The sequence below is a fragment of the Maniola hyperantus genome, chromosome Z (assembly GCF_902806685.2).
Source record: "Maniola hyperantus chromosome Z, iAphHyp1.2, whole genome shotgun sequence".
Lineage (NCBI taxonomy): Eukaryota > Metazoa > Arthropoda > Insecta > Lepidoptera > Nymphalidae > Maniola > Maniola hyperantus.
The window spans coordinates 9,005,869-9,019,286 of NC_048564.1; the positions used below are offsets into that span (position 1 = coordinate 9,005,869).

A 13,418-nucleotide genomic window follows, 5' to 3' on the forward strand; every position below is an offset into this window, starting at 1 on the left:
AGAGATTGGGTACAACCAAAATCGTAAGTGGATGGTGGAAACCACAGAGTACAATGATGGAAAGTAAACACTGCTTGGGATGGTTGTCATGGTTGTCACCATTGTTTTCTAGAGATAAGAGTTCTTTAGACTCTTAAGTGCTTAAAGTAGTATTTAATCTATGTCTCCATGCACAGATATGTCCAGATTTGCAACTAGCGTGGCCCCCTCAGTCCCTCTCGCTCAAGCAGATTTTCTTACTTGTGAAATGTCATTCCTTCTACACTTCACGTTGTTTGCCAAATACTCATGCTCACGTGTAAATACATTTTGGCAAACAAAAAAGTGGCCACGGTGATAAGGATTTTGTCATAATCATTTTGTCACGTTCTAGTATTATTTTACTCTATGGGAGTAGGGTTCTGTCATCTGTGAGTTCTGTGGTTCTGTGCACGGTTGTTCTGTGACCATTGTCACGTCACGCCTCTGTCAAGAACGGTGGTCAAGAACGACAACCAACTCAAGAACGTCACTTGCCTTCCGATTTTACGAGGATTATCCCATTCCAATTTCCACAGATTTTCCTTTTTCTCGAAATTTATTACGTTTTTGAATCCGGCTGAACCCGGTAATACATACCTTGGTTCGGTATATTGCTTGCCCTGGCTGAACCACTGAACGTTTAAGTCAGTCTCTGATCAATTGATCATTTATAACAGTTTTTACCTGGGTGGCACGGTACCTAATTAAGTTTTTCTTTTGTTATTTAAATTCTTCTTAAATCTTAGTTAATTTGAGTCAACCCTTTCAAATGGCGTCGCCGCGTACACGTCGTAAATTGAACTCCATACGTACGCAGGACGAGAACCACGTAAGTACCTATAATATAAAGTATATCTATTTTAAACCTTGCTGAAGACTGCCGTATGGTGCCCCTTTTCGTAATGACTATTAGACCCCATTATCTGGACCCATTGACAGGCATCTTCAAAACATATGATAGGGTAGGGTGGCAAGATGGCATATTTATAAATTTTAAGTAAATTATGACAAGATTGAAAATCGACATAATTTAAATATTAATATATTTAGCAATAGTGGATTGAAAGCAATGTAGGAGAACACAAAAACTTGTAACTTTTTACACAAAAAATACTGGTGAAAGTATCATGTTTGTGATGATAACACCTTATATTATTGAAAGTTAATGGTTTGAGTAAAATAAACAGACAGAGAGAAGCAAATTTTTAAAATTTTACTAAATACCACAAATAACGCATGCCATTTTGTTCTCTACTCTCCCTATCAAAATACACAATTGAAAGGCAAGATAGTAATGACTTAATGTGAGTGGTTTCCCTTCTAGAAATGCTTTGAATGTGGCACTCTAAATCCACAATGGGTGTCTGTGACCTATGGTATTTGGATATGCTTGGAGTGCTCGGGTGTTCATCGCAGCCTTGGAGTTCACTTGTCGTTTGTCCGGTCGGTTACCATGGACAAATGGAAAGACATTGAATTAGAAAAAATGATGGTATGACTACATATAATAAAATAATATCTTCATCATGATCAACCCATTAGGGGCCTACAAGTTATAGCGTGTAAATTATAGTTGTTATCAAGTGGGATCTTCCAAATTTCATAACTTCGAGATGAGTCTTATGGACAAAATTTTGATTTTCAGAGGTTGCAAAGTTTACATATTGCTTGTTCAAGATATAAAGTCCACTAGTATTGTAGATTGAGTTACAGTACATCACAAGAAAATCATATTCAGTTTGAGTTACAGTGTCTAAATAATTTGAGTTATAAGATTTTGTACTTCAACACAAGGGAATAATCAATCACTTTGTCTTAGAGAGGATTTCAAGTTTCAATTTCACTGTAGAATGGAAAAGTATCATTGAAGCTTTCACCAATAGATATACAGTATATCAATCAATCAGAGAAGGTTCCGTAATCTTAATGTAGCCCTACTACCCATGCACAGCTCGGACTATTTACCTAGTCACATGCGTTTAACCAATTTTGACAAAATTGGGTACTTTGGCATGGTAAAGCTTTTATCCCAAGGATGGACATAAGTTATTTTTTATCTTGGAAAATTAAAGAGTTCCCACTGGATTTTTAAAATACATAATTTCATATAAATAAAGTCGCAGGAACGATCTATTTAGTACAGAAATAGTGCGCATCCCATGTACCATGTGTTTCCTTGGGATTTTCAAAAAACCTGAATTCACACTGACAAAGACAGGTATCGTCTAAAGTACGCAACAGGTTGAGATGGCAAACAAACCCCGCACAGCCCTCGCACTAACCCGGTGCGGAAATGCACGTGTGATGTGTGGGTGTGTGGGGCATCCCCTCGCACTATACCCCGATTGCTATCTGGACCTGTCACGAACTATAGTTATCAATCATTTCAAAAGTTTATTTACATTGCTTGTAATGTAATTTCTATTTCCCTTGTGTAGGTGGGGGGCAATTCAAAAGCTCGTACATTTTTTGAGAGTCAACTAGATTACACACCAGAAATGAAAATTCAGCAGAAGTATAACACTAAAGCAGCAGCCATGTACCGTCAAAAGGTAAAATTGTGTGTTTTTAACAATACACTTATTTAAACACACTTGCTTTTTACAAGGTATTTTAACTATAGCTTAGAAAATATAGTCCTTTTATATACTAAAACTTATTTAACTATTGTTGCATGAAACTTAATCCATACTAATATTATAAATGTGAAAGTGTATCTGTCTGTTAGCTTTTCACGGCCCAACAGTTCAACCGATTTTGATGAAATTTGGTACAGAGTTAGCACACATCTCGGGGAAGGACATAGGCTACTTTTTATCTGGAAAATAAAAGGTTTTCGGATTTTTTGTTTTCTTGTACTATAAGACCTAACAACCTGCTAAATTATATGATTCTAGATCGACGGGAAGTACCGTTTTCTTCACAGACATGACAGACAGACAGCCGGACAACAAAGTAATCCTATAAGGGTTCCTTTATTCCTTTTGAGGTACAGAATATTAAAAATGATCCACAGTTTAAGAACAGGCATAAATTATAACAATTTTGTTCAGATAACATCACTTGCTGAAGGTCGTGACTGGAGTCCCTCAGATTATAAATCGGAAGTAGCTGAAAGGCCTTCTGATTGGAGTCAGTCACAAACTTTCTACTCTTCTGGTGATAACACATTTCATACCAGTGGATCCGACAATAATATAAGTTACCAGTTAGTATTTATTTTCATACAATGTTTAATTTTATCCACACTAATATTATTTAAAAATGTTTCTAGCTGCTACCTTATTCACATGCATCTTTAATATGAAATATATCAGTACCCTTGTTATAAATGCGAAAGTGTGTTTGTTCGTTGGTTCGTTGATTCGCAACGGTGCAACGGTGCGATTTTGCATGGATGTGTAACCTATGTCACCTGGAGAGTGACATAGGCTACTTTTTACCCCGGAAAATCAGAGTTCCCACGAGATTTTTAAAAAACCTAATTCGACACGGACGAAGTTGCGGGCATCAGTTAGTATATAAATAAAAGCAAATTGGTTTTCATCACGCCTATTCGAAAAACGAAAATTGGCATAACAGAGAAAATCTATTTTATATCGGAGTTTGAATGTTTACAATTATTTATGTGTAAAAAATATATTTAGGTCGACTTGCACTTTTCTACCTCTCTCCTTTTTTATCCACCATGGAATAAACTCGTCAAGAAGTGACAGTATGCATTTAACTAAACCAATTTAACGAGTTTTTTGCAAATGGGCCTTAATGTTTGTGTGGTTATTAAAATGTGTTTTAACTTTTCCATACAGCAGTGAATATGGCAGTGGGCGTTACACTGGATTTGGAAACACATCAAATCAATCTCATTCTACTCCTATGTCCCCAATGCACAGTGGCAATGAGATTGTTGATAACACTCTGGCATCTCTAGCTACCGTAAGTTTTTAAAGTTTAAAAAAAATATGCTTCAGAGTTCGAACCCATTACGCAAATAGTTTGTGGCTGACTCTGACCTGCAAATTGCGCTCAAATCGCTGGCGTAATTTTGCTGCAGGTTGGCGCGCTGACTGAAGGTGACAATAAGCGAAACATTGCAAACTGCATACCCTCTACGCTTCCCACACTTAGAGATAGAAGGAAAGAAAAACATATTTTATTTCTTAAATTGTGCCACCCGTCAAATCTTATAACTAAAGGTTTGTTATCCCGGCACTTCCTCTACCTGAGCATTAAAGTCATGTTAGATATGTTTCCGTCGCATTATGTATACGGTGAGATTGAGACTTTCAAAAATAAGTTAAAAGTAAAAGCTTTTTTAAGATACTTAAAAAAATTGAAACATTACTCATGAAATAAAAATGTATAAGGCAAACCTAATGTATGCCACTAGGGAGTTCCAGTGCCCACCTTCCATCTCCGTCATCATCATCTCTTGTCATTGTATTTTTTGAAAAGTATTGAATACAATTAATTAAATAAAACAATTAATTGAAATTAATTAGTCCAAATTCAATACGGTCCTATACCGTCAGAGAATTCCAATGACAACCTCCTACTTCCATCTTTAGAGCCATAATCATCTATTGACATCCAAACCACACGTGTCTGCCAAATCATCAGTTACCAATTCGGACAATTGAGAATGACAGTACACCTATATTTTTCTCTATTTTTATCTTGTAATAATAAAATTGATACAGTTATTTTCGGTCAGGGCTGGTCCATGTTTGCGTCATCTGTGTCGAAAGCGGCGCGCAGTGCCACAGAAAACGCGGTGCGGTACGGGGGCATAGCTACTCAGAAAGTATCCGAGATGGCTTCCAATGTTACCGAGAAGGTAAGTGTAATCATACTTCTTTCGCATTTATTTAAGCTTTAAATCCTATTAGAATTTCTTAAAATTCTTTCTTAGGTCTAGTTGCATGAGATGCCGTTAAAGTCATGTTACAGTTACATTTAAACTTTGGTTACAAAAGTCAGTATTCATATCTTTACGATTAAGATTAAAGGTAAAATTGGGGCCGATTCTCTTGTACACAATCTCTACACTAAACTAAACTAATATGTCTAAATCTAGTGCTATCCTTTTCCGCAAGCAACATTATGAAAGGGATAGCAATAGATTTAGGTGTGTCATTTTAGTTTAGTTTAAGAGATTGTGGAATTAGCCACTATATTGGTCTAAAGTTAACAAATCCTGACTCCATGAACCATTTTGTTTTTATTGAGAGTAAAGTCCAAGGTCCAAGTTTTAGGTTTTAAAATTTTGAAACTATATTTTATAGAAAGGTTACTCTAAGAATTGGTTCGCCATAAAACATTTTTTCATTGATGACACAGCATCTATAGCCGCCCGTTTATTATTTTGTGATGGCAGATTGTACAACACCCGTCCATTTCCCGTTCCACCCACCTACTCCATCAGTAACGTTTCAGTACTATCGGAGTTCAGTATTTATTTATTGAAAAGGTTTGCACATTATTATGCATAGTACTTTCGACCTGAACCTGAAATTAATATAGAACCACGGTTGAAGTTGGACGATCTACACAATAGGCTACTTGACTCATATCTAATTTCGTCCAATAAATGATTATTTATTATAGTATTTTGCTTAAGACAACGAAATATATCAATAACAATTATTAAAAACGCAGGATGGATATATAAATCCAATTTATAAAATACAGTTTTTATTTTTATTTGAAACTCAGAAAACGCTGTCAGCCATGATGTGACGTCATTAAATATGTAAACAAACAAATGTCATCCCTATTGACTAACATAGTATCCATATATATAAAATTTCAAGTCCTGACTAACTTATATATCAACGCACAGCCTAAACATCTAAACGGCTGGTTCTAGATACATGAAATTTGGTGGGTGTGTTCTTTGTAGGTAAAGAGAAGGTATCCACTAGGAAAAGATTTTTTTAAATTCCACCCCTGAGTGGGTTAAATGGGGGTTTGAAATTTATGAAGTCCACGCGGGCGAAGTCACGAGCATAAGCTAGTTTTTATATATTTCTAAAAACTCATAGTAAACGTAAAAAATTATCGTTTTCTCTTTATAAATTGAATAAGTTATTAAGTAAGACTTACAACAAAGAGATCTTTGCAAAAATAAATTTGGGTTGCAGTCGTTAGTGATATAGGATCCCTTTAAGCAAGTCTTCGCGTGTTACGTATATTTATTTCACTGGGCACTCTAATCCACAACTTTCCTGTGGTCTTTATCGATGCGTTTTTACATTCTCGGATGATACAATAACGATAATTACTATATTTTTCATGTAAACTAGTATAGAAGTCATGTTTATTAAACTTTGGTAGGTTATGCTGTTGTTTACAAATGCATGACGTCAGAGCACAGATAATCTATCGGCCAAACATGGCCGACAGTGTTTTCACCTGTCTAAGAAAAATATATTTTTAAATTAAAGTTTTACGGTTTTTAGGGCGCAAAAAAATATAGTGTTAATTTTTTTGATCTAATAGGACAAATATTAACCATTTAAGACCTACTTAAAAAAAGTGTCAACTAGCCTATTGTATCTAAATGGTAATGAGGAGTAAAAATCGATAAACAGTAGTCTGTAGCATCTGTACTAGGCTAAAATTGCCTAACATACCTTATAGGAAAAATCGTTTATATATTTCTTATAGGTGAACAATCGCGGTGGTTGGAGCTCACTTGGCGGTAGTGAATTGCGTCGCGCTAGCAACTCAAGCACTGCATTCCAATCCGCCAGCTACGGTGCCATGAAGAACTCTACATCTGAACCATACTCCAAGTGGTGAGTCGACAGCATGGTACGAAAGCTTGATTTGAAAGTGAGAAAAATTGTACTTGACTTGAACTGGTTGACTGTTATATTTACTTACAGGAATGAACAAACTCAGCCCGGTGTAGTGCAGTCTGTAGCAGCGCGAAACAACTTGGACTCTCGCGACCTGTCTCAGGTGGGGGTATCTAGCCCTCCTCCCGACATCAAAAATATCACTATCAAGAAAAAACAAGATGATGAATCGTGGGATTGGCTCAACCATTAGACTCTAGTAAGGTAATGAAAAAATGAATTAATAACTATCTCGGCCTGGCTTCACATGGGTAGGCTAGCCTCTTTAAAATTGATCTAATATAAAAATATATCATGTAATACATTATCCACCTTGCTTGAAGTGATGAAGAAAACTGCATTGCATGCAAAAGTCCATTTGAAAGTTTACAAGTCATAAAAGAAACCAGACATTATGCAAGAATTTAATGTTAATCTCACACTTGGCTGGGTTTAATGGTTTTTAAAAGAATGAAGCAGTTGGAGCTTACTCGGAGCAAGTGGGATAAAAAATCTTGTTTGCCTCCCATTTGCTCCTCCTCAGTCAAAGTTTTTTGTTACTTATGTATTTTTCGACATTAAGCTATTGATTTACATAAATTGCACGTTTATAAATTCAACAATTAGACTATAGAACGGACAGGACAGGACGGACATGATGATGACATGATGACAATGAAAATTAACCCAAGTATACTCGGGGGCCGGAGACCTCGCTTCGATCGATCAAAAATTTTAGGTGAGCTTGAATCTGAAACTAGGCACTTGAATAAAAACGACCCTTAAGTCACTCACTCACTCCAGTCATCTTCCCTATTGTTGTATGAACTCAGCCTCACGCTAACACCAACGACCCTTTATGTGAAGTGTTAAAAATGTAATTTCTTTTCAGATGTATTTTACGACTTGAAATATCTCAACATTCTATCGTGCACTTCATCGATGATGGTGACATAGTAGCAAAAATACAACTAATTTTTTTATCTATACTATCTATAGCTATACTAATAAATAAAAATGAAGTGTCTGTCTGTAATTTTGAAATAACTACCGCACATGGTTATGGTATCTCAAATGGTTATTTGAACTGTACCATAGCTGAATCACACGTTTGCAAATTTTTTGTCTGTCTGTCTGTTTGAACGGGCTAATCTTCGGAACGGCTGAACCTATTTCGACGATATTTTTACAGACAAGTAGAGAATTATTACCCAATTAAATAGGCTACTTTTTATTGTATTCCAACTTCTCAATCCTGATGCTTACGAGATCTGACCATCAAAACTGATGGGATTTAGAAACTGTCTAGTTAGTAGAATTGCAATCTAAATCGTGATGATCCCACGAAATTTTTAAAGAACCATTCGTTGTAATGTTTTTACGTGTTACTGAGTTACCTTGCATCTTGAGAACGTGCTACTACGGATAGGCTACTTTTGTCCTGGAAAATCAAAAGATCACACGGGAAGCCGCGGGCATTAGCTAGTAAGTAATAATTTCACTAGCTATATTTTGGTACCTACAAAAATTTGTTTGTCTGGAATGATTTAAATAATATTATATTTTTTAATTACAAGTAGGTACATCGGTTACCATGTGCTTTAGATTAAGAATGTATAAAATTTGGTGTACTGTTATACCTATATAAATGTTGGATTTTACGAGCATTCTATATATTTCAAAAGGCCAACTAAAGATGTTTTTATTGTGTGTAAGACTAAGCGCCCCCGCGGCTACACTTCCGTGGGAATTTTAAGACATCCAGCCTTATTCCTTTGCTACATTATAAAGAGAACTTGTGTGCAAGATTTCAACTTTCTAAGTCCAAGGGTTTAGGCTGAATGACGATAAGTCAGTCAGTGAGTCTGGGCTTCTCTTTTTGTATATTTAATTAAGAATATGCAACATCATGTTTTCGTAGTCCATCTTATTTATTGATGCTTAGCATTTAATTATCCGATCCAATATATCGGATATGTAAATTGTATTAAATGCCTTTTACATTATTGACAAAAAATTAAATCGGATTGAATAATGTTGACATGCTGTTATTCCTAATTTTATTTATATTTGAAATATTATTATATTGTAACTGAAACTGAAACCCTTAAATGTGCTTCTAATAACTTGTACAATTGAGTTGATTGTAGTGTTCCCTAGCTATTACTTAATGAGAGATAGGTATTATTTAAGGCTTTCATTTGATACATACACATATTACGTTAAAAATAATGTGTAACCAAGTTTATTTTAACTATAGCTAGTTGAATAAGGAAAAGCTGCATCAATCATTGTTATAGTCTCAATTTTTGTGATTGCCTGTATCTGTAGCAATCTTACTGCAACAATGCATTTCGACTAATAATGAGAGAGTATTGCAAATTAGAAGTGAATGTGATCGTGACATACTGGGACACTTGAGTGATGTGACACACGAAACTGTCAAACTGTGGCGATAGGCCCCCTAAAAAGTTATATAATGCGTAAAAAATGACTTCTAACGTGTCATTTTAATTTAGTGTCATGTCAAAAGTACGATTTTAGCCCTAAATTTAAAGGTGAACCGTACTTTTCACAGGACAGGACCCATAGTATAAAATGGCAGGTAAAAAGTCATTGTGTACGCACCTGCGCTTGCGCTTCACACTTATAATGCATAAAATGTAACTCCTCACGCGCCATTTTAACTTTTTGTGTCAAATTTCATGTCAAAAGTACAATTTTAGTCCCTATTTTAATGGTGAAGTACTTTTGACATGACAGTTGACATATAGAGTTAAAATGGCGCGTGAGGAGTCATTTTGTACGGATTGTACTATGTTTAAATGTAAATTTTATATTCCAATTTTCACCCTACTTGTCATTTTTTTAATGATAAAGATGAATGAAAATATTATGCTAATTATATTTAAATTAAATAAGAATATCCTGGTAATATTCTTAAGCTTAGTCGGTTATTATTTTGATAAACAATAATAATAATTAAAATAAAAAGATGCTATAAATGTATATAATAATATGTGTTTTATGATTCAAATTGTATATTTAGTTATGAATACTGTAAATTTTAACAGATATTCTATTCTTTGTATTAAAATTATTATGTATGAGCCCTTAGTAACTAACTAGTGGTACAAAGTATTGACTAGCCGCAATTTTTAGTATTACTTACCGTTATTTCAAGACACGATACGTAGTTTATAAAGCTTTTCAAAACTCTAGTTTAGCTACAAACGCTTTATACATGTTAGTTGTATGACACAGATTTTGATGACGTTATTTTCTGATTAGTCGAAAAAACAAACAGATATTTGTATTGTACGCAACAGGTCGAGACGGCAATTGGGGTACGCCCGCCTCGTACATTCGCACGTCACCCGCGCAATCCCGCACCGGGTTAGCGCGGGGGCTTTGTGGGTGTGCGTGGCGTCCCCACCCCGATTGCCATCTCGACCTGTTGCTCACTATAGGACAGGTAGACCAGAATCTCATGAAAATACGGCAATGAAATTCCAAAGTTTGCAACACTGTACTCTGTGAATATCCTATGTACATAGTACTCTGTGGTGAATAATTAATATTCACCACAGAGTACTGTGTACATAGGATATTCACAGAGTACAGTATTGCGAACTTTGGAATTTCATTTCATGAGATTTTGGTCTACCCACGAATGTATATTCAAGTATACATTCGTGGGTCTACCTATATACATCTTGTCACAATGACACAATCCACACTTAGTAATAAATAATATATGATAAATGGTTGCCTTTTCATGGCCCACTTGATTAAAACCGATTTCGGCGAAATGTGGTAAAGCGACAGCTTGCATTCAAGAGACGAGACAAGCTACTTTTTATTCCGGAAAATCAGAGCTACTGCGAAATTTTTAAAAAACTCTTAATCCACGTGAACTAAGTCGCGGGCCTTATTTTGGTACAGAGATGATTGCAGCCTTGCATCCCAGAGACGGGCATAGGATACTTTTTATCCTGGAGAATACAAGTTTCCATTGGATTTTAAAAACCTAGTAAATCCCAAGCAAACTAAGTGGCGTAAGCTAGTATTGTCTATTTATGTGCAACTGAAATAAAAATATTATTAGAAAGTCGCCCAGTAGCACACATAGACATTTTACATGATTTTAAATATACTTTGCCTTGTGCTGTATTTGTTTGAAGACAAATCACGTGCTTAAACTTCCTGGCTAGTTTCTTCTCAAATCTTGATCTGCCCGTGCCGTCAGCCGTGTTCCAGCTTTTGACTATGCACTTTCAGGTTTTTATCAATTTATGAGCTCTACTGCTCCGTCCGTCTCACGATTAGTAAAATAGTACAAACACATGCTAGCTTTTCATATACTAGGTACTATAGGCATTTAAGTTCTTTAGCGATGGTGCTCTTCTCCGTCCAGATTTTCTGGCTGTAACTTGCCCTACGATTGAAAACAAAGGGAAGAAAACATGATGGATTTTCTCAATGAAATGGGACTTTGATTTGTATTAACGGCGACAGGATCATATTTTAAGGTGATATTCCACAATTATTTAACTTAAACATAATGCAGATGGAAAATAGTTATTTGTGTTACAAGGAGCCAAAGTTATATTTTATTCCTCGAGGGTGTTATTTTGAATCAGAGCGAAGCGAAAGATTCCATAGTAGAATCCCAAGCGCAGCGAGGGAGGAAAAATACGAGATAGGATTTTTTTTGTCTTTAGTCACGTGATCGTAAACGACTCAGAATTTCGTAGTCAGATATTCATAAACGACTGTGATTGGCCGAATGGCTGATGACGTCAACTACTTGTAAACAGTTGTGGGTATAGTGCGAGTTTCGTACATAAATACAAGCAGGTGACGTCACATGACATAATATGAGGCGCCATATTGTCAGGAAAGCGTTCTCGCGGGATATTTAAATATTTTTTGTTTTCGTTTTTCTTGCATTTATGTAACGGAACGTAAAACATACATATAAAGTCCTTACAGCGATTACGCACTGCACTTCCGTCATCCGAGTTCTATCCGTCATCCTTGAGAATACCAGCGATTATCTACGACATATGTCATAAGCTCCCATATAAAACAAAAAGGAACGTATTTTCACGGACTCGGATCGGATGAATGCGTAACCGCACTTAGGCATCACTGATTAATGTAGAACTAGAACAGTTTTTAAAAACCCGTCAAATACCCTATTCTATTTTGTTCTGATGGGAGTTACAACTTTCTCTCTTCTGCTTGGTCTGCGTTCGTGGTTGGTTTCCAAAATTCATATTCAATACGGATACCAGCAATAGATCCTATATTTTACATGCTGTCAAACACCCTTTGTCCCTGCTAATGTTTGTTTTTCGAATAGTATGATCAAAGTCTATTTTTATCCGACTACGGCATAGCCAAAAGGAATGGCTATGATTTTGGCAGTCTATGTATGTAAGTATTCATGTGTGTTCCACTGTAGCGGCTAAACTACTGGGACGATTTTGATAAATGGGGTGTCAATTGATTCGTTGTTATGGTCCGGGTGACATAGGCTAAAACAACGAACAAAATTGATCTGACGGATGTTACATCCAAAACAGTAGGAGTCTCCAAAATTTTTTGCTATTTAGTCATTTGCGGGATGTCAAATATTAAGTTTATAAATATAACTAGTATACTTTTAAAATATACTAAGCGACAGAAACTCAATTTAACTATATTATTGACATATTTTTATTGTGACATAGTTACCTATTTTTTATAACGAGTTATGATTTTAGCAGTCTACGTATGTATGTGTGTATGTATAATACTTTTTTGCACAACAAAACAAAAAATATGACAGGTTATAAAAGTGTGTATAATATGGCCTTATGTATCTATGTTTGTTCCACCGCAGTGCCTAAACTACTGAACCGATTTTGATAAACAGGTCAATTGATTCGTTATTATAGTTCGGGTGACATATTCTACATTTTATGTGAACAACTATATATATAATATAATTGATATAATTTAGCTGATGTTACACCCAAAAAAGTGGGGGTCACTGAATTTTTAAATGTAATTTGCTACCGTATCGAGTGGGATGTCAAATGAAAGAAGAGATAATTCCGAGTTCATAAATATAAATGTAGTATACAATATTTTATTATACCAAGCGACAGAAATACAAGTTTACTATATTTCAGCGTTTATTAAGAGAATCGTAGTCAGGTTTTAATTTCTCTGACTTTATCTTGTAACTATATACTTTTAACACTTTTTTAATTAAGTTCTATTTAATTTTAATGTAAATAATTTATCTTTTAAAATATTATTGATTTAAATTTCTTATTGATAAATAGCTGAATATGATAATGATTTCTATGTACAAAGCCAATTATTATCTATTAATATGAATAAAGTAAAAATAGTTTTTATATATTATATATGGGAAGGATGTAGTATTATTATTCAACGTCTTTTGAAAGATGTGTTGATGATAATACTAATTAGTCTAATTAAAAAGCACTAATGTATCAACTTATTTGGTGTAGTTGTATCATAGTTATTCATCAAATT

The 13,418-nt window shown here is 35.0% G+C and overlaps 1 protein-coding gene across 1 annotated transcript; it reads left to right on the plus strand.

The window, feature by feature from the left end:
• Positions 1-485: 485 nt before the first annotated feature.
• On the plus strand, positions 486-13,345 carry ArfGAP1 (ADP-ribosylation factor GTPase-activating protein 1). Its single transcript, XM_034983493.2, has 9 exons — positions 486-850; positions 1,346-1,513; positions 2,460-2,573; positions 3,075-3,229; positions 3,831-3,957; positions 4,736-4,858; positions 6,691-6,821; positions 6,912-7,088; positions 7,756-13,345. Exons 1-8 carry the CDS (start codon positions 791-793, stop codon positions 7,075-7,077), a joined length of 1,044 nt encoding a protein of 347 aa, XP_034839384.1. The 5' UTR covers positions 486-790; the 3' UTR covers positions 7,078-7,088; positions 7,756-13,345.
• Positions 13,346-13,418: the final 73 nt, after the last annotated feature.

What these genes read in the sequence shown, in the direction of transcription:
- ArfGAP1 (XM_034983493.2), top strand. Translation starts at nt 791, where the DNA reads ATGGCGTCGCCGCGTACACGTCGTAAATTGAACTCCATACGTACGCAG. An exon ending in GACAATAATATAAGTTACCA is followed by an intron (nt 3,230 to 3,830) that starts GTTAGTATTTAT and finishes TTTTCCATACAG; the next exon opens with CAGTGAATATGGCAGTGGGC. An exon ending in TCTGAACCATACTCCAAGTG is followed by an intron (nt 6,822 to 6,911) that starts GTGAGTCGACAG and finishes ATTTACTTACAG; the next exon opens with GAATGAACAAACTCAGCCCG.